This window comes from Equus caballus, chromosome 2 (genome assembly GCF_041296265.1).
Source record: "Equus caballus isolate H_3958 breed thoroughbred chromosome 2, TB-T2T, whole genome shotgun sequence".
NCBI classification, from domain to species: Eukaryota; Metazoa; Chordata; class Mammalia; order Perissodactyla; family Equidae; genus Equus; species Equus caballus.
Window position 1 is genome coordinate 7,536,459 of NC_091685.1, and position 26,413 is coordinate 7,562,871.

At 38.1% G+C, this 26,413-nt stretch overlaps 1 protein-coding gene across 16 annotated transcripts in view; it reads right to left on the reverse strand.

The window, feature by feature from the left end:
• Positions 1 to 26,413, reverse strand: part of OSBPL9 (oxysterol binding protein like 9) — a 156,150-nt gene that overhangs the window by 82,833 nt on the left and 46,904 nt on the right. For 11 of the 16 annotated variants that reach the window (XM_023630002.2, XM_023630012.2, XM_023630007.2 and 8 more), the window contains one exon: positions 24,623 to 24,701. The exons of 4 other annotated variants lie outside the window; for them this stretch is intronic. In XM_023630002.2, coding sequence (XP_023485770.1) covers positions 24,623 to 24,701 — 79 coding nt within the window. One more of the 16 variants, XM_070259998.1, reaches the window with a different exon arrangement.

The window sequence follows — 26,413 nt, forward strand, 5'->3', positions numbered from 1 at the left end:
GGGCGTGGGGAGAGGGGGTGGGGGAGGGAAGAGTTCTGGGGAATGTCCTGGCCACTTGGGGATAGGATGGAGAGCATCAGTGACGCCATTGGAAGAAAACGCTGGCCAAGCGTCCACCCAGCACGACAATGTGAACAGTATACTTAACACTACTGAACTATACACTGAAAAATGGTTAAGATGGTAAATTTAATGTTATGTGCTTTTTACAATAATTTTCTTAAAAATTGGAAGCTTGGACTAAATTGTCCCTTCCAGCTGAAAATTCAACTTTCTATTATTCTGACTAACCTAGCCCACCTTCTCCCATTCTCCAATGAGCCAGTAAACAAACCTCTATCCTACTGAATCTAATAGGAAAAACACCTTTGTGTATATGAAGCACCAATGAGATGTCTGGTTATTATTCAATCATAATTATTTGTTCATATGAGAAATAAAAACATAGTAACGATATACACAATTCACAAACCACCTGCAGAGGCAGCCCTCTAGAAATAAAATTAAAGCTACACTAATTCTGAGTGAATCCCTACTAAAAGGGCACAATTTAAGGAATTAGTTAAAACAACTTATAAATAGTACATTATTTTCCCCATATGTATAAAGATAGGTTAACTCTTTCTTCCTTTTAAAAAAATGTTATTTATACAGTTTATCTCTAGAATTTCTTCTTTAGTATCTATCTTTCCTCTTCATTACATTCTTCAAGCTCTCTTTCCGTTCTCTGAGCCAGCGGGTTCCAAATTTTGTTTGGCTGTAGCTCACAGTAAGAAATGCTTTTTATAACATGATTCAATTCACAAATAAATATAAGCATATATGTGCACATATACACATAAAACTGAAACATTAGTTCCACAAAACAACATTTGCTCTTACTATATGCCATACACATTGATATTTTCTCTGTGTTGTAGTTCACTTTTTTTAAAATGCTGATCTTGGCCCACTAAATAAGATTCACAATCCACTAATAGATTGTGGTCAGTTTGGAAAACACTGCTCTAAGCCATCCCAAAGTCCCACAAAGCCATTGCTATTCAGTATCTCTTAAGCAGTGTAGTGTAAAGGTTAGAAGGTTGGCTCTTATATCTAGCCTTGTCCATATTCACTCAGACCTTGGACAAGTTACTTAAATTCTCTGAGGTTTACTTCTCTCATCTATAATCTGAGGATGATAATTATTATTTATGGGGATGATAATAGTACCTAGACCTTATAAGGCTGTTGTAAGGTTTAAATGAGATAATCTGTACAATATTTACCACAGTACCTGACATATACTAAAATGTCAATGTTATTATCACATACAGCCTTAAGGGAAAACAAGTTCTATTAATAACCTAATAAACAATTAGCCAGAGAAAATGAATAGGGAAGGGATTACCAGTAATTTCTAATGCCCAATAACACCTGGCTTATACAGAAACAATATAAGGTGCACAGAAAGAAAAACAGTATTTGTCCAGTAAGTAAAACATGTTTTTCAGGATTCTATAATCTTAGCTCTTTTCATACATATCCATTCACATTTCCTACATTACACATATTTAGACTTTTTTTTTAAAGATTGGCACCTGAGCTAACACCTGTTGCCAATCTTCTTTTTTTTTTCTTCTTCTTCTTCTTCTTCTCCCCAAAGTCCCCCAGTACATAGTTGTATATTCTAGTTGTAGGTCCTTCTGGTTGTGCTGTGTGGGATGCTGCCTCAGCATGGCCTGATGAGCAGTGCCATGTCCACACCCAGGATCTGAACCAGTGAAATCCTGGGCCGCCAAAGCGGAGTGCACAAACTTAACCACTCGGCCACGGGGCCAGCTCCTGAAGTAGATTTTAAGACAAGTTTCCAAAACTCCTACACCTTGACATTCCTGATCCTCTCCTTTAAGACACAACTCTGAATAAATTACTGCCTTTTTTGCGAAAGGAAGTGGTTATTTGCTTGTTTTGTAATTGAAGTAAAAAGAAGAATTAGCAGTCAAGAAGGCTTCCTTTTCTCTGAAAGTTATTGTGAAACAAAAACATTATGCAAAAAACATATTTACAAGATTAAGCGCTGAGACATTGCTCAAATGTCTTCTGAGCCCCTGGATGCACCAGGTACTCTGTTGGAGATAAGAGCAAGGATTACACAATCCATGATCTCAAGTAATTTAGTCTCCTGGAAAGCACAATCATTTGGTTGGTTAGTGGTACATTGTTCAGTGAGGTGTTATATTCACCCATTCTAATAGCCTCTGATATCTGCTTATTAGAATCCTATTCATTTTTCTGGGCTACACTGAAATGTCACCTCTTCCATATATGTTGCTCATGATAAGAGGACTTGCTCTCTCCTTCCTTAAATTTATTCAAATATTCCAATATTCAAATAGTATATAAACACATGCCATATACCAGTCATTGTCCTAGGTATTAGAGGCACAATTTCAAGCAATAGTTTATAGCTCTGGTCCAGCTATAATCAGGACCATATCTACATTTCCAATCTTACCTCCCAATATACTCTTCCACAAGCCACCATATTTCAGTTACATTATACTTACTGCTCACATGACTCACAATTCCCAGCTTCTGCTCAAGTTGTTCCCTCTGTTGAAATGCCTGAGTCTTGTCTTTATCTGTGTAAATTATAAAAGCTAACTCTATTCAGCGCTTAATTTGTGTCAGCACCGTCTGACACATATATCTAAACATATAACATGTATTAACTAGTTAATCCTCCCAACAACTACGTGAGATAGGTATTACTATTATTATTCTCATTTTCCAGAGTAGAGAAACACAAAAGTTCAGTATTTTGCAATAACACAGTACCTAGAAAGCAGACTGTAGGCTTCAAGCACCCCAGCCCTGTTGAATAAGCCTTATCCCATCCATGCCCTTCCTGCTAGGCAAAGTCCTTCTTAAGAGAGGCAACAGAAACTTTCCCATACTTTGGAGATAGTGTACAAAGGAGAAAGAGCAAAAGCCAAAAACTCTAGTCAGAAAACTTGGTTTCAAGTCCCAGTCTCACTACTTTCATGTGACCTCAGGAGGACAGTACTTCCCAGCACTGAGTTGCATCCACAAATTTCCAAAGGAGTTACTAATACCAACTACAAAGGTCTACTGTGAAAATCGAGTGACATAACATACATAAAAACACTGGGGTCCAATGAGGTCAAGGGGTCCTTTAGGCAAAACTATTCTCATACTACTACTAATAACACTATCTGTGTTTTTCACTGCATTGACATTTGCACTAATGGTACAAGAGCAATGGCGGTAAAACTGCTAGAACCTTAGCCCGAATGGAGGCAATGGCACCAAACTGAACTGCTCATTGTATTCTCCACCACCACTCACGTGCAAGAAAAAAAATTCCTGTTTCACTTAAGAATGCGTTTGAAGAAGCAGTAACATCATTAAATCTCGACCCTTGAGTATATGCTTTTTAAATAGTCTATGTGACAAACGGAAAGTACACATAAAGTACTTCTGCTGCATACCAAATTATAACGATTATCTCAAGGAAAAGCACTTGTGCAACTGTTTGAGGTGTGAACTAAGAGGCACTTTTCTCACGGAACATCATTTTTACTTGAAAGAACAACTGACAAACTATATTATTCACACTGGGATATTTGCAGATATTTCCCTGAAAATGATGGAAGTAAGTTTGTCATTTCAGGGAAAACTGACAGTTTTTGTTGCCAATTATAACACTAAGGCTTTTAAGCAAACAGTAGAATTTTAGAAAACCGTATTTGCCAGCTACCATGAACTTGACAGATTCTCAATACTTAAAGACTTTTCTGATGAGTTTGGGGCAATATCAACAAACGTAATTTTTTCATGTCATATAATGAAATGTGTAAATATTTGGAAGATCCACATACGACCAAAGCATGATGTTACAAAACCATATATAATGTAAAAGATCCATTCAAAGTGCCAGACAGACCAACAGATTTAACTGTAATAGAGTATTTCATATATAAATTTCATTGTTATAGTTTCAGATTCTATCCAGCAAGAAACCTTTAAGAAACTATAACTTGTTAGGTTTGAGTGAAGTATCAAAGAATATTCACAATTATCTGAAAAAGCTATTAAAATACTCCTTCACTTTCTAACTATATATCTATACGAGACTATATTTTCTTCATACAGTTCGACCAATCTTCTGTTAAGCCAGACATTAAAAAGATTTACAAAAATGTAAAACAATGCCATTCCTCTATTTTTTTGTTTGTGAAAATGGTTACTTTCTCATAAAATGTTATTAGCATAATGGATTTGTTATTGATATTTTTAAGTGAATAAATAATCTTTTAAATCTCTCAGTTTTAATTTCTAACCTGGTAAATATCAATATATATAACCCACATAAACAAAAGCTCTTCGGAGTCCTCAATAAGTTTGTAAAGGTGTCCTGAGACCAAAAAATTTGAGAACCACTGGTATATACTACATGTGACATCTTATTTGATTTCTTATTGATTGCCTCCTCCACTACAATGTAAGCTCCTAGAAAGCAGAAGCTTGTCAGTCTTATCTGTTGTATTTCTAGCTCTTGGCAAAAGTGCCTTGCACATTTTACAGGTACTCGTGTATTTGTGGGTGGTACATGACAGATAGCTGGACAGATACTAAATAAAAACATTCCACTTAGATAATTAGGTGGTTTGAAGTGCCACTGACTATAATTTGTAACAAGTTTGGACAGGCTGGTTTGTTAGGGAGTGTTTTTTAAAGAAGGTAATAAAGAGGTGTGGAGAGAGAAAAACCAACTCACGTGACTCTAAATCTAAAGTAATCTAAGCCAATGTTTTAATACTCAGGTTTAAGAGCCATAGTCTAAACAAACTGCTTATCCTAACAACAGCAGTGAGATCAGATGAGAGAAAAAAGGTCTATGTATCTTAATATACTTTGTATAGGGTTCTATCAAAGCATCTATAACACTATAATGCTCATTTGTTTACATTTTTTCCTTTCCTTGCCCAGCTGTGTACTCCCCCAGGTCTCGGATGGAATCTGATGCATATTTTCTTAATTCTCAAAGCCCGACGTGTTCTTAGAAACTAACTGATATTCCTAATTACCAGATAAATGATAATTTGTCATCTTCTAAATGACAGCTTCTCAATGAAGTCTCCTGACCAGCATATATTAAAACCTGGCCCGGGCTGGCCTTGTGGCCGAGTGGTTAAGTTCTCGCGCTCCACTGCAGGCGGCCCAGTGTTTCGTTGGTTCGAATCCTGGGCGCGGACATGGCACTGCTCATCAAACCACGCTGAGGCAGCATCCCACATGCCACAACTAGAAGGACTCACAACGAAGAATATACAACTATGTACTGGGGGGCTTTGGGGAGAAAAAGGAAAAAAATAAAATCTTAAAAAAAAAAAAACCTGGCCCCCTAGCCCAGTATCTCCAGTTCCCTGTATCCTGCTCTACTTTTTCTTTTCTCCATTGTACTTATCCCTTCTGATATACATAGATATCTATGTTTCTTATTTACAGTCTGTCTCCTGTCTTTGGAATGTAAGCTCTGCAAAGGCAGGGATCTTTATTTTATTTATTGATGTATCCCAAGCCCCTAGAATCATGCTGGGCAAACAAGTGCTCAGTAAATATTTGTTGAAAGAAGAATAATGATCCACTGATTTCATTATTCAGTGTATGGTTCCATTTTTATTTTTGGAATCTAAAAATAGGTTGGATTTCCTAAGAAATCATTATTTTTGTTTAGTATTCTTTAAAGCTGCCATAATTGGCTCCCTCAAAGATTTATGAATAGTTTTAGCTAAAGTCTCTCAACTGTTGAATAAAACACAAGCAAATATTTACAAAAGTGTTTCTCCCCCACAACTTCTGCTTTGACTCTCTGAAGCAATACTGTGCTTCTCCTGGACAGAGTCAGCATTGTATTGGGCAACTGGATATGTCTATGTCTGATTCAGTCAAAGCAGACAATGAAAATCAGATGTAGATTAATGGGTTCTCTTCAATTCATTCTACAATCACATGCTTCTAAGTCAACTTATTCCTGGTCAAGGAAAATCCTCACCAAATCTACATGTAAATATAGCCTAATAATTTTAGCTCCTGCAGAAGATGTTTCCTAACTAATTTAATTCCAGGTTTTAGTAAAGGGGTCACTATTCCTTAATCTTGGCTTCTAAAAAAATAGGATTTGAGTTGTCAATCTTTAAAACTTAATACTGAGGGGAATAGAAAAAAATGTGAGGCATAGGATGGTTTTAGAGAGCTTATCCAGGTTATCAATAAAAAGGATGATTTGGCAGAAGAGAGCCCAGAAAAGGGGAGAGAAGAAAGTTAAAAAGGACACATACAGAAACTGTGACAGTAAGACGTGATAAAGACCGGACTATGTCAGTGACTTGGAGCTTAAAGAAAAGGTAGAGTCCAGTGGACATGGTGACTCATTTGATGTAGGGAGAATGGAGGGAATGCAGATGTGGAGAAAGAGAAAGCTTCAAATTTGGTTACTGGGTAAATGGAAGTGCTTTTCCACAACACAGAGAATATAGGAGGAAAAACAGGTTCAGAGTGGTGAGTTGCAAAATTTTATTTTGGGTTTAAAGAGACTCATTTAATTACTCCTAAAATGTGGTAAACCTGACCTCCTGAAAAATCTCATTATCAAGTTTTATTGAATTTATTAATTAACAGTACTCAAATATGTATTGCTATAAAATACTCCCTCTCCAGGAGAAGCTAAAAAATAGAATACGTCTTTAATGCATTCTGAGGAAGGGAAGGGAGAGAGATAGAAGGAGGAAATTGAAAGAAGCTGAAGCCAAGTCTCAGTTTATGAGGAGAAACTTCAAAAGTACTTTCACTGATTACCAAGGTTAATGGCTATTCAAAAAGGAAGAATGATGTTACAGAATCACTCAACTTTTGAATTAGGCAATGAAAGGAAAGAGAAAAAAAATAATACACGTTAGAAAATTCAAGAAGAAAACCAAAGCAAGGCAAATAAAATACACCTATAAGAAAAGAGAATCTGCCACTTAATTCTTTTGACCACTTCCAAAGCAAATAAGGCCAAAAGAGACGTGGCCTAACAAAGTGACAGAATCACATTAATAAGAAATTATAATGATTGGTTCATTTACTTTAAATAAAATGCTAGAGTTTTCTGAAAATAGATGTTATTCCTTACACAGTGAGGGTAGAGAAGCCCTTTAGACTTTAAAAAATTATGCAAATATATCTTCAGGGTATAAAGTACAGTAGAGGGACTTCTGTTTTATAATCTTATAATATTCCTACTAAACAACCTTTCTGAAGGCTTCACTCTTTGCCCCCAGTAACTCCTCAAGGAATTCTGCTCAGGGCAGAGAGCTAGCAATAAGCTACTTCCTTCCTTCTCTATGTTTGGCTGTAAGCTGTTAATATGATCTCTTCACCTTTCTTCAGGAAAGCATACATTTCCAGACCAAGACTGCAGTATAAATTCAGACACAACCCCAGTCCATTCCACAAATGTAACTCTATCTGGTAGAACACAATCTGGATATAGTAAAATGTCATTGATTCAGTCCTCTCTAAAATTTAGGGCTTGCATTTATAATAATTTATAACAAATAACTACGCTTAAACCAACTAAGTACAAGGTATAAATAACACTAAACGAAATTCTTAATGATAAATCATGCTAAAAATAATATGAGACAACAATATTAGTTTAGTTCTAGTGTCTATATATAAAGCTAGAAAAGGGCATTTCTCTCCAGATAACCTATAACTCAGATTTGCTTCTCTGTCCACCAACCTGCCCACATTACTAAAACTCAACTGTACATTGTATTTACGGCATTACCTTGATTTATCATTAACCTAAAAACACAGATTCCTAAAAGGAAAGGACTCCATTTGGTTCACATTGAAAAGTTCTGCAAGATGGCTAGAAACTTTCACACAGGGAACATGGTCAAAAAACCAACTTAGAGGAGCCGGCCCTGTGGCCAAGTGGTCAAGTTCAAGCGCTCCACTTCAGCGGCCCAGGGTTTTATCAGTTCGGATCCCAGGTGCAGACATGGCACCGCTCATCAAGCCATGCTGAGGTAGCATCCCACATGGCACAGCTAGAATATATAACTCTGTACCAGGGGGCTTTGGAGAGAAGAAGGAAAAAAAAATAAAAAGGAAGAAGATTGGCAACAGATGTTAGCTCAGGCACCAATCTTAAAAAAAATAAAATAAATAAAAATAAAAAGTCAACTTACATATTTCAAACAGTCACATTCTAGTCATAGCCCTTCCGTTAAAAAACAGAGTACACTCTGTGAAAGTAAAAGCGAGACACTGCTCCCCACATATCTGAGTTCCTCTTTTCAAGTCTAAGTTGGTGGACTTGTGACTCTTTTTAAATGAAGACTACTTTCTCAGGCATCTGAAGCTCTGAAGCTTTTTTCAGAGGGATAACTCCACATATTTTTCCCAACAATTGCATTCACCCATGATATATCCCAAAGTTACACTTCCATTCAACAAGATATTTGCAGGCACACATGTCCATAGCAGGCAGGCACTGGTGACATAGCAGTGAAAATGATACATCCTTGATACAGCTCAAAGACTGGTGCCACCATTCTCCCATTACTCTGTCAAAAAGCTGGAGATAATTCTGGACTTCTTTTCCCCTATCTTCTTATATGCAGTTAGTCACCAAATTCTGGCACACTTACCTTTGTGTTTATCCTCTCTGGGGCCCTCTTACTGCCTTTGTTCAGAAACCCCATCACCTCTCACCAGAACTTCTGCAGTGAGCTCCAAACTGGCCTCCCTGTCTCCAATCTCACTTCTCTCCAAAGCATCCCACAAAGAGGTCCCAATGTTTCTTCTAAGCCACAAATGTGATAATGACACTTCCCTGACTAAACTACCTGCTGCCTCTCCCTAACTTTCAGAAAAGGTGTTTTAATTGATCATTCTGGTAGATGAGACCTTTGATGATCTATCTGGTTCCAGACTAAACACAAGCCTCCTTCTCCTTACCTCCCACATATTCTAAAACATACTACCCTTACTACATTTCTCAAACACGTCATCCTTTTTCATACTTCCAAGCTTTTGCGTATACTTTCCCTTTACTTGGAACGTGTTTCGCCTTTCTCTGAAGTTTGGTAAGTATTTTTTTCCTTTTGCTTCTATCCCTGTCTATCCCATCTCTTTTTCATCCTTCAAAACCTGCATCAAAATCATCTCTTCTGGGGCCAGTCTGGTGGCACAGCAGTTAAGTTCACACATTCTGCCTCGGTGGTCTGGGGTTCACCAGTTCAGATCCCGGGTGAGGACCTACACATCGCTTGGCAAGTCATGCTGTGGTGGCGTCCCACATATAAAGTAGAGAAAGATGGGCACAGATGTTGGCTCAGGGCTGGTCTTCCTCAAAAAAAAAAAAAAAAATCATCTCTTCCATGAAGATTTTCCTGCCTCCACCAGTTCTCTCTTCTACATTTCCATAGGTCTCCATAGTGTTTGTACACTGTACATTGTACTGTACATTGTACTATAATTAGTTGTTCCAAACTGTGTACCTTGGTAAGTGATTTAGCATTCTATTCCTCAGTTTCCTCATAACTGTCTCTTGGGCTTGCTTAAAGAGTTAAATGAGAACATATACGTAAGTCTTTGGTACCGACCCTGCACCCAGCTGCTATCCTCATTCATTATCTTTCTAGTAAATACTCCCATAGTCATTCCTCCTATTGAACTGAGAGCTCCCTGAAGAGCAGGGAATTAGCTTTGCATCCCTGGTACCATACTCAGAGGGTGGCATTTTCAAGAACCTAATTTGGGTTATTCTAGCTCAAACTCTAGGCTAGAAAAAGGAGAAAAGGGAATCCTAGAACAGCGGCAGCACGACCATCAGCAACTTCATAAAATTAAAAATAAGAAGAGCAACAGCTACGATTTTTTGAGCTCTGCTATTTGGTAGGCATCATGGTGAGTATTTGCTCTAATATTACAAGAATTCTGGAGGTCAGTCACGCCATCCTCATTTTACTGGTGACTCCCTGCTCCACATTTAGGCTTCTGAGATAGGCAGGACCTTCTCTGCAAAGGAGGAATAAATATGAGAAGATACGTTGGTTGTTTTCTTCAATAACTTGGGTATGTTCCCTCAGTTGACATATTAAGAGAACTCTGAAGTCAGAACAGGAATAAAATTAAATAGGGTACAGGTCAATGTTTGACTCCCTACCTTTAAGTCCATACAGAGAACATTCCTGGGCCTTCCTTTGGCCAGTCGTCTAAGCTTCCCTCCCACTTGGTGACAGATTGCTACCTCATGCTTCATGCCATGACTCACACCAGTCTCTTCTGAGCAATGTCCCAGTTCCCTTGCCTCAGCTGGGCCCCTGCCCAGTGAGAACTTGGATATACACTGACCACAGGAGAAACTGTGACAAGTAAACCACCTGACAGCAGGAAAACACTAACTACTATCAGAGTAGGAAGCTTGCTGTACTGTTTATAAGAAGAGAAAACAGCAGTGAAGCTAGAGTTGCAAAGAGGCCAAGGCATGGTGAAAAGAGAAGTCAGTGTGGCTGAGGGTACCAAGGCAGAAAAGGCCTGAACAAGCAACACCGTGTAATGAAAATAGCATGGGTCTGAATTCAGGCTTGGCTATTTCCTATCTGGTTACCTTGGACAAAAAATCCTTCAAGCCTCAGTTTCCTTATCTGTAAAATGGGAATAAAAATACCTATCTCATAAGCATATATGGGGTACATATGAGAATTACAGTACCTAGCACAACATTAACTGCACCCTTTATAAGTGTTTGCTGCTTCTTCACCCCACTTCCTTCTTTTATTCCTCAGAGGCTCACTGCTAGAATAGAATCATCATCTCAGAAAAATTTTCCAATCATCCTCTCCAAGTTAAAAAAAAAACAATTGACACTCATCCCCACTTGACTTAAATACAAGGGCTCAGCTCAGTTCTCTTTTGTATGATCCCGATTCCTCCCACTAGGCAGTCACTCAAAGCAAATGTCTTCACTATAGCCAACAATACAGCAAAGACGCACCTTCTTTACAGTTGATCTGAATTCTAATTCTTTCTTCTGGGGCATTAGCCAAACTGTCTTAGGGTCCTCCAAATTTAATATTAAGAAAATGCAATGAATAGAACAAAAAATTCTAAAACTTACATGGAACAACAAAAGATCCTGAACAGCCAAAGCAATCCTGAGAAAAAAGAACAAACCTGGAGGCATCGCAATCCCTGACTTCAAAATATATTACAAAGCCATACTAATCAAAACAGCATGGTACTGGTACAAAAACAGATGCACAGAACAATGGAACAGAATTGAGAGCCCAGAAATAAAACCACACACCTATGGACAGCTAATCCTCGACAAAGGAGCCAAGAACATACAACAGAGAGAGGAAAGTCTCTTCAAAAAATGGTGCTGGGAAAACTGGACAGCCACATGCGAAAGAATGAAAGTAGACCATTATCTCACACCATACACAAAAATTAACTCCCAATGGATTAAAGACTTAAATGTAAGACCTGAAACCATAAAACTCCTAGAAAAAAACATAGACAGTATGCTTTTTAACATTGGTGTTAGTAATATCTTTTTGAATACCATGTCGACTCAGGCAAGGAAAACAAAAGAAAAAAGAAAAAATGGGACTCCATCAGACTAAAAAGCTTCTGCACGACAAAGGAAATCATCAACAAAACAAAAAGACAACCCAGCAACTGGGAGAAAATATTTGCAAATTGTATATCTGACAAGGCATTAATTTCCAAAACGTATAAAGAACTCGTACCACTCAACAACAAAAAAATGAAGAAACCGATCAAAAACTGGGCAGAGGGGCCCGGCTGGGTGGTGCAGAAGTTAAGTTCACACGTTCTGCTTTGGCAGCCTAGGTTTCCCCGGTTCAGATCCCAGGTGTGGACCTACACGCTGCTTGTCAAGCCATGCTGTGGCAGGTGTCCACATATAAAGTAGAGGAAAATGGGCACAGATGTTAGCTCACGGCCAGTCTTCCCCAGGAAAAAGAGGAAGATTGACAGTGGATGTTAGCTCAGGGCTAAGCTTCCCCAAAAAAAGGGGGGGCAGAGGATCTGAACAGACATTTTTCCAGAGAAAATATACAGATGGCCAGCAGGTACATGAAAAGATGTTCAACATCACTAACTATTAGGGAGACACAAATCAAAACTACAATGAGATATCACCTCTCACCTGTCAGAATAGCAATAATTAACGAGACAAGATAAAAGGGTTGGAGAGGATGTGGAGAAAAGGGAACCTTCATACACTGCTAGTGGGAATGCAAACTGGTGCAGCCACTATGGAAAACAGTGTGGAGATTTCCAAAAAACTTAAAAATAGAAATACCATGTGATCCAGGCATTCTACTGATGGACATTTATCCAAAGAACATGAAATCAATAATTCAAAAAGATTTATGCACTCCTACGTCCATCGCAGCATATTTCAAAATAGCTAAGACGTGGGAGCAACCCAAGTGCCCACTAACAGATGAATGGATAAAGAAGATGCAGAGTATATGTACAATGGAATACCACTCAGCCATAAAAAAGAAAATCGTGCCATTTGTGACAACAGGGATAGACCTTGAGTGTATTATCCTAAGCAAAATAAGTCAGACAGAGAAAGACAAATACCGTATGATTTTACCCATAAGTGGAAGATAAACACATAGATAAGGAGAACAGATTAGTGGTTACCAGAGGGGGAGGGGGTGGGGGAGCGTAAAAGGGGTAAAGGGGCACATATGTATGGTGACAGATAAAAACTAGACTGTTGGTGGTGAACATGATGCAGTTTATACAGAAACTGAAATATAATAATGTACATCTGAAATTTATACAACGTTATAAGCCATATGGCCTCGATAAAATAGTTTAAAAAAAAAGAAAGAAAGAAAAGGCAGTGATGAAACACAACTTGAATTTACACGCTGGACCAATGTTACATGTGGAGTACACTGATTAAAGCGTCATGATCATGAAAATGAATGTTCATAAACTATAAGTAGAGTTAATGAAGTAGGTTGAAAAGACAAAGATGATCTTGGCAGAAGTGAACGTTTTCTTAGAGAATTCACCAGCTAGTTAGCTATCTAAAAGTAAAAAGAAGGGTAAGTGCAGTCCAGGCATTACCAGAGAACAGAGCTTTAACTCACGGATATGTAACCCAGGCTCAGAGAACTACCTGAAATTGTGCAAACAGGAAGCCTCCTCTAGAATAATGATTTTCAAAACGTGAGATCCTCGAGGATAGGCACTTCACTTTGCTCACTACTTTACACTCAGAAACCAGCCTAGTGCCTAGTATACAATAAGCACTTAAATATTTGTTGACAATAAAAATGAATGAAAAGAATGAATGGATGAAATAAATTGAATACTGGTATTTTCTCAAAGTGCCCTCGGGTCTGCCTGGGGCAGGGCTCTAGGCCCTCAACCCTCTCACTTCAACCAGAGCAACTGCATGCTTTTCTGTCTCACCTTTGGGCTTCTACATAAGGCTGCATTTGTAAAATGCTTTTATTAAAAGTTTAACCACCGTAGAAAAATCTACCTATCATGATCATTTCTTTCCCTGAACTCCTATCATAGTTACAAGTGCATACAGTTTCATGCTTCATTGTCCCTCAAGTTAGTGTTGAGTCCCCAAAATCTCTTGAAGTATGAGACTACATTTTATGTAAGCGGTATTTGACTATTCAACTTTCATAGAACCTGCATTTTCTTGTACGCTGACTCCTCAGAGAATAATTTGAATTTTCGTATATCAGGCAACAAATGGATATTTTGTGTCATCACATCGTGCAAAGCCTGCCAGGCAACAATTTAGTACTTGCAGCATCACCATCTCCATTTGAAGAGCAATGCTGTGCAACTATTTTAATATATTTTGCATTCTATTCTACCACTCTTTTAATTAGAATAGAAAAACTAAAGTGTCAATAGGAGTGACAACAAACGTAAATTTTATAAACATAATGTAATTGAGAAATCATTAGGCATGCTGAAAACAGCCAGTCTTTATCATCAACCTAACTCGCTCTAGACTCTGATCCATAACACTTTGATCCATTGCCTCTAAGTCTATTTTTGAAGGAAAGGAGAAAAATATACGAATACATCTTATGAATAAATATTGTGTCTAAAAGGCAAGGTGTCATTAAGGACTTTATAGTATGTGGTAAGAACACATCCCCCTTATACCATGCAAGTCTTTGTTCAAGTCACACAGTCTACTTTCATGCATATTTTTAGGTACACATTATATACTAAAGTAGGGAAATGCTTTTCTTTAAATATCTTCATTTACTCTTCATACTAATACCTACCAAGCAATGTGTTCCAAATTGGGGAAAAAGATTACTTAATATATATCAGCAATTTCTTAGATAGTAGGGTTAATAAGTGATTCTAAGACTATTCCCTATTCCCTTTCAAAAAGAAGGATATAAGAAAAAGATGAGGGGCTGGCCCCGTGGCCGAGTGGTTAAGTTCGCGCGCTCCGCTGCAGGCGGCCCAGTGTTTCGTTGGTTCGAATCCTGGGCGCGGACATGGCACCGCTCATCAGACCACGCTGAGGCAGCGTCCCATATGCCACAACTAGAAGAACCCACAACGAAGAATACACAACTATGTACCGGGGGGCTTTGGGGAGAAAAATGAAAAAATAAAATCTTTAAAAAAAAAAAAAAAAGAAAGAAAAAGATGAGCACGCCAACAACAAAGAAACAGAGAAAGGAATGAACAGTCACCAAAGAGGAAATAAACACATTACAATATATTTCTGAGTGGGGGGCACTGGACCGGCATTCTTTTAAAATTATAATACTAAGGGTTGATGAAGGGTGTGATGAAGCAACGGGGAGTTTATAAATTGATACAATCCATCTTCAAAGAAATTGGGGATGACTGCTTTAGGAATATTAAAAATATTTATGTCTTTTGTTCTGACAAATTCTTTTATAAATCTATCAACCCTAAGGTAAACAGAAATTTGGTTCAAGATTTACGTACAGGGATGTTCAAAAAAGTATTACTTAAAATAGAGAAAGATTTGTACAACACAGATGAATGGTTAAGTATGATTATTCATAAAATGGAATATGATGTCACTATTAAAAATCATGTTTTCTTAGAATATTTAGTGCCATGGGAAAATGTTCACATGATATACTATTTAAAATTGAAAATCTGGAAACTTTACACAGAATGACTCAATTTTGTAGAATACACACATACCCCTGAAGGATCAGAAGGAAATAATCCACAAGCATGTTACTGATAATTATCTTCACATGGTAGGATTATTCACATAGGTGATTCACATAGGTGATTATTAGTATCATCTTTATACTACTCTACACTGTTGGTGGGAATGCAAACTGGTGCAGCCACTATGGAAAACAGTATGGATAGTTCTCAAAAAGTTAAAAATAGAAATACCTTATGACCCAGCCATCCCACTACTGGGTATCTATCCTAAGAACCTGAAATCAGCAATTCCAAAAGTCCCACGCACCCCTATGTTCATCACAGCATTATTTACAACAGCCAAGACGTGGAACCAACCTAAGTGCCCAGCAACTGACGATTGGATAAAGAAGATATGGTATATATACACAATGGAATACTACTCAGCCATAAAAAAGGACAAAATTGTCCCATTCACAACAACATGGATGGACCTTGAGGGTATTATGTTAAGTGAAATAAGCCAGACAGAGAAAGACGAACTCTGTATGACTCCACTCATAGGTGGAAGTTAACATATAGACAAAGAGAACTGATGGGTGGTTACCAGGGGAAAGCGGGGGTCGGGGGAGGGCACAAAGGGTGAAGTGGTGTACCTACAAGATGACTAACAATAATGTACAACTGAAATTTCACAAGGTTGTAAACTATCATAATCTTAATAAAAAATATATATATATACTACTCTATATTTTCCCAAATTTCTACAGTAAGCAGGTATTAATTTTACTACTTAGAAACTATGGAGAAGGGAATGGTAGGATAAAAATGTAAATTACTAACAAAAAATAAAACTAAATATCCACTCTAATCCAAGCTACACACTAAGTCAAACAGTTCACAATTGGTTAAACTTGGGAAAATTATAATTTCAAATATTCAGGGAGGATCTTGAACAGAAAGCAAATTAAGAAGAAAGGAACACTACTGAGATCCAATCCTCCTACGATAATACAACAAACTCCCAATAGATGAATTCAGTGGCATTTCCCCATTTAACACCTACTGAAATTATAACATCTAATTAGAGAATTAGTTATAGGTGATTTACTTCCCTTACATGAAGTCTGTAAATGGTTATTTTGTTTTCAGGAGGTTTTATCATGTAAAAATCAAAAATATAAAACTGCAGAGAAAAATTTTTTTAAGTCAATAATCAACAGAACATAATGGAATCTGTTTACTAACAATAATGCTGAGACGGTTATTTTTAAAGCAGAGGACACTCAAGCCTGCAACCAAAAGTTAGTCTAATGATGTACTGTCGATTCCTCTAAATGATTAATGATGCGATGTGCTATGCTGCGTTGACTGATGTTAATGCAGTCGGGGTGATGTTGCCCTAATACACTTGATCAGTATAACGTTTCTGAATTAAACACTTTCCTTCACCACTGGGCTGATCTGTAGTAACTCTGCATTTTAACAAATGAGTGAGCTCTAACGGACTGAGTTGAAAAGGTCAGCTATCAGCCCAAGCACGGATGACCTCCACTAAGACTTACACAGTTCCTGAAGTTCTTCTAATTTAAGTATTTTTTACTGTTTAAAAATGTTGTATTTTGTCTTATGCAACTTGCATTGCTTTAAAAGTATATTTAAATAAATTTGCAAACAAATTTCATACTTGAAATCATTTTGGAGAACATACTCTTAAAGGATGTCTTCAAAAAAGTCCTTTGAAAGTGAAGGATTATTTTATGAAGAACTAACAACATACATATCCCTAATTTTCATCTTTAAAAAATTGAGATTTTTCACACACCAGATTTGCTTAAGGCAAGACACCCCTTCTATGTAGGTTAGGAGACAGTAAGAAACGATCTAAGATCAAGGCCAGGTCACGTGACTCTCTGTCTCACTTCTCTCATATGTAAATTGCATCTAATGTATAAGGTGGTTATGAGAGTAAACTGAAATAACACGTGAAACCACTGGACCCAGAGCAATGGTTCTCAAACTTTAGAGTGCATCCGAATCACTGGAGACGGCCCAATCCTGGAGTTTCTGATTCAGCAAGTCTGGGGCCAGGCCAGAGATTCTGTTTCTAAGAAGTCCTCAGGTGATGCTGATCCTGCTGGTCTGGGACCACACTTCAAGAACTACTCATTCTAGACACACCTGGACACTGAGCTTCAGTGAAACTCTGTTTCTCTACCTCTAAAACTAAAAATAAAACTACCCCATTGTTGTGAAGTTTAGGAATTTTGGAAGTAATGTACAGTGTCTGCTGAACACAGTGCCTGATGAGACAGACATCTAGCAGTAGCAATGGCAGTTGTTGTTACCATCACCACTACTGCTACTATTTCCACTAAGTAATGGAATGCGCAGTGCATTAGCATCACAAAATTTAATTGCATTAAACTGCACTATAATTTAAAGTTCCTTGTATTTTACACTAATTCCTTTTCTGATAAAAGTACAGAAGTTAATTATAAACTAGTTGACAAATCTCTACAATAACTTTTTTGTAGCAGTTAAGAGAATGGCTCTAGAGCACAACTGTTTGTGTTCAAATTCCTGTTCTGTCTTATATTACCTATGTGTCCATGGCCCCCAGTTTCCTTATTTATAAAATAAAAACAATAATAGTACTTACTTCATGAGGTTGTGAGAACTGAATGAGTTAACGTAAGTAAAACTCTGAATAGCGCCCGGCATAAAATAAATATTTAACAAATGTAGCTATCATTATAATTATTATCCCAATACATTATAAGCAACATTATAAGTTACTATATATATTAAAGCATTAAATAGATTCAATTTTAGTTGAAGGTAAAATTCAAATAACAGGGTATTTTTTAAATTATTAATGTGAATTATAGACTATCTCATCTTCTATTAGGTTGAGCCATGAGAACTGTTGATACGCAACTACTTTTGACCTATAAAAACAGCACTTTCATATGGTTGAAGCTGTTAGCTTTCCCGCAATCTCTCTGATCATTCCTTTGAGCATGTGGATAGTTCCACCCTAGAGTGCTCCAAGGTCTGGTCCTCAGCCCTCTTCTCACTCAGATATCCCAGAAGGTTCATACACTATTATGATGGTTTTAAGCAGGGACTGAAAATCCAGGTTTATCCAGCCCATAGATACATTTCGTTGGCCTACGTAATTTTTTTTACCCTGAAAATTTAACACACACTTACTTAAACTCCCATCCCCCACTCCCCAACAAATCTTGATTTCTGGCTTCTCTTGAAAAACTGGACAATCTGGCAACACTGGACAAGCACTACCAAAAGCCTACAACTGTCTGGAACTAAGTAGCAGCTACCCCTTCAAACAGGGCATGAGCTCTCCAAATTGCTAGTCTTCACTCAGCTTTACTCTTCACTCATTTACTTAATCTGCCTAGCCCTTAGACATTCAAATTTTCAACTTCTAGTTCCACCTACCAGCAATACATTAATAAGCACAAATCTCCATCTTCAACCCAGACTCAGACCCAACTGCCATCATCATCTATATCTGTGTCCCACAAACATAAGAGGACCCTCACCACTTCTGTTCTCCTGAACTCTCTATTTCAGATGTTGACGACATCCAAACAGTAAGCCAAGAATGTCACCTTTACCACTTTCATTCTCTCACCTCCTATTTCCAAGCAATCACCAGTTCCTATAGATTTACCTCTTAAAAATCTCAAGTCTCTTTCCTCTTCTCCTTCCCCATTACCACTGCTTTAATCCATTCAGGGCCTTATCAACAATCATAGTTATTTATCTAAAGTGCACATCTTACTCTATCTCCACTCTGCTTAAAATTCTGCTTCACTGGCTCCTCACCGACCTCAGGATAAAAATGTGACCTTTTTATATTAGATGTAGCCCTCTGCCTACCTCTGCCTAGCTCCCCGCCACTGTTCCAATTGTAGCAAACATTTGTAGTTCTCTGAACATATTCGATAGTGTCATATTTCCATACCTTTGCACATGCTACATCCCTCAGCCTGGTAAACTTCTGTTCAATCTTCAGAACTCCATCAGATAGAGGAGGTAAGAAGGGAGAGGAGGAAGATAGAGTCTAGTGACAAGGAACTTTCAATTTTTACATCATATAAATCTGAACTTGAATTTTTTAGAACTAGTATAATTTTTAATTTTGATTATTATAAAAAGAATTATTTGGGGGGGGGCGGCTGGCCCCGTGGCCGAGTAGTTAAGTTCGCAAGCTCCGCATCGCTGGCCCAAGGTTTCACAGGTTTGGATCCTGGGCGTGACATGGCACCACTCATCAGGCCATGCTGAGGCAGCGTCCCACATGCCACAGCTGGAAGGACCCACAACTGAAAATGTACAACTATGTACCAGGGGGCTTTGGGGAGAAAAAGGAGAAATAAAATCTTTAAAAAAAAAATTATTATTTGGTAACAAGAAAAATTCTGCTCTTTAGTGAAGCACTCAGTGATTGCCTCTTTTGCCTCTCCATTATTTCAGGGCCCTATACGTATTCTACTACTACAGCATATTTCACATTACATGACGATTACTTCTTCACAAGCTCCTTGACATCATGGTTCACTTACCAGTATAGCCTCAATTCTGAGCACAGGAAGTTACACATACTACATACACAATAAATGCCTGAACTCAATGTCCAATCTAATACCAAAACTGCTTTCCACCCAATGTCGTCAAGAATCTATAGGCAAACAATTTTGGCTGACTGACAGGAAAAGGGGTCATTTTTTGCCCTTGTTCAAAAGCTAAGAGCTTATATACAATATTCATTCAGTTTTCTTTTTAATCTCTGAAAAAGGATAGAATGAAGTTTTAGTTTTCAAACCTTTTTAAAGCTCTAACATGTTAAATTGTAATTTCAATTATTGCCTAAAGAAAAAAAAAACTATAGAGTATTTCTTTTTCAAAACTAAAGTTAATTTAAACTGACTTTCTTTTGAGAATTTTATGGCATCTCTTTAAAACAGGAGATATCTAAAATATCAAGTTATCAGAAATGGGAATCATGGTAATGACAAATCATCTATTGCCTCAGGGAAGTTTGTTCTCTTCCTGGCACCAATCCCTTTGATTATAAACAAATGATGTTCGGGATACAAGACATGTAGGACAGCTAGAGATTGAAACCATAGTGGGAATGAAGGTGAGGGTAACAACTTACCTACATTAATTTCCATACACTTGACCAGTTTTCTTGTTACTATGGATGAATGTCCGTGCTCCTAGCTAAAGGCAACGCTCCAGCTGTGTATTAGGTCCCACCCATTTTTGTCTTCTCAAAGGACACTGATCTCACAATTCTCTCCTTTCTCTCTTGCATTATTAATTTTTCCCTCTTTACTGAATCATTGCCAACAGCATAAAAACATGCTATTATTTCTCTTATCTTAAAAAAAAACTCTCTTGTTCTCATTCTCCTCTCCTGCTACTACTGAATATCTCACCTTCCATTTATAGCAGAACTTGAACACACTGTCTATACTCCTATCTTAAAGTTGCTCTTTTCAAGGTTACCGATAGAGTCCTAATTGTTAAATTCTGTGATCATTTCTCAGCCCTTAACTTACCTGCTCTCTCAAGATCATTTGACACAGTTGTTGATGCCTCTCTCCTTCTAGAGACACCCTCTCTTAGCTTCTAGGGTACCACATTCACCTCCTTTTTGGTTGCTTCTTCTCAATCTCTTTTGCTACTTCTGTCTCATCTCTGTGCCCCCTAAATAAATGTTGGAGTGCTCCACGGCTCATTACTTGGAACTCTTTTCTTTTCTTTCTATATTTACTCCCAAATTCTCGTGGTTTTGAACCATCTATATGCCAATGACTCCGAAATTTATTTCTTCGGCCTCAACTTTGCTCCTGAACGCCACACTTCAACTGACTACTTGACATCTCCATTTGGATGTCTGGTAAGCATCTAGAACTTGTTTATAAGCATGTCCAAGGCTAAGCTCCTGATGCCCCCCCCCACACACACACACACACTCGTTCCTCCTGCAGTCTTCCCCACCTCAGTTAATGGCAACGCCATTCTTGTTGCTCAAGCCAAGAATGTGGATGTCAACCTAGACTCCTGTCTTTTTCTCACATGCTACAGTTCCACCTTCAAAATATAATATCATACAACAGACTACTACTTAGCAATACAAAAAGAACAAACTACCAACACATGCAACAACATGGCTGAATATTAAAAACATTATGGTGAGCTACAATAAAGCCAGACAAAAGAGAGCACATACTGTATGATTCCATTTATGTGAAACTCTCCAAAGGAAAAATCTAATCTATAGTGATAGAAAGTAGATCACTTGTTGCCCAGGGGCAGGGGCTAGGAGTGGGGACTGACAGAAAGAATAAAAGAATCTTCTGGGTGACAGAAATGTTCTATATCTTGATTGTGACAGCACTTATATGAGTAAATAAATTTGGCAATACTGACTGAGCTTTATAATGTGTACATTTTATGTTAATTGTACCTCAGTAAAGTTGATTAAACACACATACACAATTTGACCGCTTCACTTCTCACTGCCTCCCTGCCCCCACTGCTACCATGTGGGAGCCACCATCATCTCTCTTCTGGATTACAATAGCCTCCTAACTAGATTCCCTGCTTCTGTTCCTGCCTCCTGCATTTTATTCTCAACACAGAGGCCAGAGTAATCGTGTTAAAAAAATCACATCATGTTGCTCCTCTGCTCAAAACCCTCTATTGGCTTCTTATCTCAGTACAATTCAATGTCCTTACTGTGGCATATAAGGCCTCACCTGACTGGGCTCGCTGTTACCTCTCAGATCTCATCTCCCACTACCCTTCTCTATGGTTATCTGCACTCCAACCAGAGCTGGCCTCCTTGCTCTTCTTCAAATACGGCAGGTACACTCTTTGGCACTTACTGTTACCCCTGCCTGGAATGAAGTATTCTCCACCACCACTCCCAACAAAGCCACACTGCTTGCTCCCTCACTTCCTTCAGATCTTTCACCTGAGGGATAATGTCAATGAGTCTTTTCCTGGCTGCTGGAAAATTTCAACACCCTCCCCACATACATACAATACATACACAACCTCACTTCCATTTCATTTTCTCCTTTCCTGCTTTATTTTCTTCTCCCCAGGACTTAGCACTCTCTTATTTACTTAATATTTTACTAATTTATCTTGTTTATTGGCTTCCTCCTCTACCAGAACGAATGACCCAAGAGGGCAAGGAATTTTATCTGTTATGTTCACTACTGTATCCCAGAACTTAACATCTAAAATAGATGTTGAATAAATGAATGTCTCTGAATAAATTCTAGCTTTCCCTATAACAGTTGACAGGGGTAGAATTTGTTTTATAGATGCATTAATTGATTCTTCATTTCCTTTCAAAAATTCTGGTTTATTAAATAAAAACTTCAAAACATTTAAACATTTGCTAATATATATCAGCCAAACTTACTTCCAACTCTAATCAAGAATATAAGATCTATCAGACATTAAGAATTTTTTATCAAATTTTCAGAGACTTTCTTATGAGAAAGGTCATATAAATGTGAAATAACTTTCACTATTGCCAAGAACATATGGAGTCTTATCAAGTTCTTTACAAAAGCCAAATAATCTCATGTTGCCTGAGATTTCCATAATTATTACAGTAGAAAATAAACTAATCAATCTGATAGTCTCAGAACTAAGACTTCTTTTAAAAGAATACATATAATTCTTATTTATACTTGTCATTTAAATCATTCATTAAAGGAATTCTTCTTTTATAAGCAAGCCACATAAATATGGGATTGATAAAGGAGAGACTCAGTTTAATATAAATAACTTAAAAGTAAATCGGAAGGTAGAAGTGTCTTTGCTCTAGAGGTCTGAGTCTCCTCTCCTTTAAACAGGCAAACAATATAGCTTCTAGAAGTGCAAAGAAAGTGTCTCCTTAGTAACTGCAGAGGAGAGAATTTTACACTGCAGCCTTCACCTGCATCCAGCAGCTATTACTTGAAATGAATTCAACTTCATTCCAGTAAAGAGTTCCAGCATGTGGGCATAATCTGCTTTAGTTCATAGTAGCATTATATACTTAACCTGAAAATAAAGGCCTTGGGCTTTCATAAGATTTAAAATGTTTTATGAAGTGGAAAATTTCAGGAGAGATTCATTAGTTAAGCAGCTGTGAATAATGAATATGACCAAACACAGTAAATATTTTAAAGATCCTTTTTCCTAAAAGCATTAGAGATATCACTATTGAGTATGTTGGTTTGTCTTTATTGTATATAAGATGCATCTTCATTTCTATGTGCCAATTTCTTAAACAAGACAATAAAGAAAAATAACTGTAATACACTATCCCAGCAAGGAAGGACAAGAGCTGTCTGAACATCTCATATAACATATCTGGTCACTGTTAGACTTGCTAACCAAAATATTTTTAAGCTGTAAATTTATGTAATAGTTATTTCTCTTGGTATCCCTAGCATCCATCATAGTGCACTGTCACTCGTAGTTCAGAGAAAGTGCTATCATCTCCAAATCTTCTCATTTCTCAGTGTCTTGGACTGCTTTAAACATAAAATATAGGTTACTTGGGATAGGCAAAACAACACAAACATTAGTAACAAAGCTAAGAGACACTACTATGAGATGAGAGGTACATTAGGACAGGATCATTAAAATCGACCTTTATTTGCTGGTTTAGAGTTTTCAAAGCAAGATGAAATGAGAATGATCAGACAGTACCTTACCCTTTCTACCGGTGAACCATAGCATGCAATGCTGAAACATAGCAGTGGCAGATGGCATTGGTGTTATTAACCACAGAAAGGATAACAGCAGAGAAATGACGGCTGGCAGACAAGACACAGAAATGCAGGTGAAATGAATGCAAACTTGTAGTTCTTGAAGCAAAGCAAAACCTTTAAGCCAAAGGTTGCCACTAACTTCAATTTAATTTACATTTGAGTTTTTCATGGACAAACACTGCAAGCTTCACAATCAGTCTTTAGACTCTTCATGCAGAAGCAGAACCACACTCCTCAATAAAGAAGATCAGCAACCTTCTGTAAACACAAGCCAGCAGCAGCAGCAGCCCATTACTCTCTCCCTTCACTGATTTTTATCCTTTAAATTTTTAATCTCCAATTGCAGGCAGATCCACAGTCGTTTCAAACAGATCCGTATCCACTGCAGATACAAATCCCTGCCTAACCTGCAGTACCACTTCATCCAGAACGTTCCTGTGCACTCGTTCATGCAGGATCAGCTGCAAAACCATTCAAGTCATCCAGCAAACAACCCAAAAGAGAAGGAGAGAAGCATTTGGGACTATGAAGAGAAAGAATCTCGTATTTCAGCTCACCCTGGAAATGGAAGGTTTTCTGATCAACAGTTATTGTGAAGGTGCTGTCGTCCTCATCGTCTATACCAATCACAGCTCCCTGTGAAACAAAGAGCAAAATCCCAATAAGGCAAACAATGACATCAGCAATATTCACTACTGCTACAGCCCTGGAATGCTCAATGCACGACGACACTGGAAGCAGGCCAGACACAGAAAAGGGGCATCTGTGTTGCTTAAAGAGCAAGAACTAAGGGAGAGGGGATAGCAGGGCATTGTAGTACCTGACATGGGTACTTTCTAACCTAGCAAAGGGGCATGGATGTAACGCGAAGGGGAAGGGAAAAACGTTGAAGCAGACTCTAGAAGCTGTGTTTAAGAGCCAGCCACTGACGCTTTCTGAGCTTTAGACTGCTCTCTAAAATGGGAGTCAGAAATCCACCTCACCAGGTCGTTGTGAGGTTCAAAGAAAGCAGGTGCTCTTCATCAGGCCGGTTTTGTGATTATGCTGGTTAGTGGGAAAATGCCAGGTGACACTTGCTTCAAAGCACTGTTCTGATCACCTCTTCAAGGTGCTCCCATAACCATCAGTACATGTTTCTGATACTGCACTTTCCACATTATATTGTTACCTGTTTATATGTCTGCCTCCTACTGAACCGCCATGACAGCTTGGAAGTCAAGGACTACTTTATTTATTTGGACACATGGGACTCAAGCACACCCTCAGTATATGTTTTCTAAATAAAAGCATGAACAACTCTCCAAAAGGGGGCAGGGGAGCTGCGTTTATAAGTTGTTTGTTTCAGGAGGGTGAATAGGGTGGGTTTTATTTTATTTTATTTTTAAAGATTTTATTTTTCCTTTTTCTCCCCAAAGCCCCCCGGTACACAGTTGTGTATTTTTAGTTGTGGGTCTTTCTAGTTGTGGCATGTGGGATGCCACCTCAGCATGGCCTGACCAGCAGTGCCATGTCCGCGCCCAGGATTCGAACTGGCAAAACCCTGGGCCACCGAAGCGCAGAGTGTGCGAACTTAACCACTCAGCCACGGGGCCAGCCCCTAGGGTGGCTTTTAAATCTTTATTTTTCTCTATTTGACTATATGCAGCCTATTAAGAAAGCAGGAATTAAAGGATGAGACAGGAAGCTACACAAAACAGGGAGTCTACTGGTCAGTGCCCTTAAGAAATAAATGTCTTAAGTATTCCAGAGAGAAAAGCTAGGGGACGTGGGATAGGCCAAATGCCCCAGGTTGGTGACAAAAGAAGCAGTGCGCCACACACAAAACCAGAGACCTTGAAAATGGGGGCTGAAAAGACTCAATGGGCCAAAATATCTAATCCCATGAAAAAAAGACTACTAGGGAGACAACTCCTATCCCAAGAGAAATAGGTAATAGAGCCAAATATTTATTTATTCCTTCCCAAAGGCTGGCTGGATGAACCCAACTCTATCCAAATTTTACCTACTGGAATCATCTTAGTTATTCCTCAGTTTCAGAAAGCACAGGGATTTTCATTCCCATTTTCAGATAAGGAAACTGGTTCCAGAAAGTATAATGACTTACCCAAGGCCACACAAAGAGTTAACGGCAGAACCAGAACCACTGGCATGATACCTATCTATCCCATGATACCAAATATAGACACACCTCAATGGGTAAGCATGTGTGGGAGCAGCTCATTCTAGTTAACTTTGTGGTTAACTGAGTTAACCTCCTAACTTATGACGTATCAAATATTTGCTGAGTCATAACTAAATACAAAAATATGCACTAGATACAGCTCTGGAACATACAACAATAGTCCCTG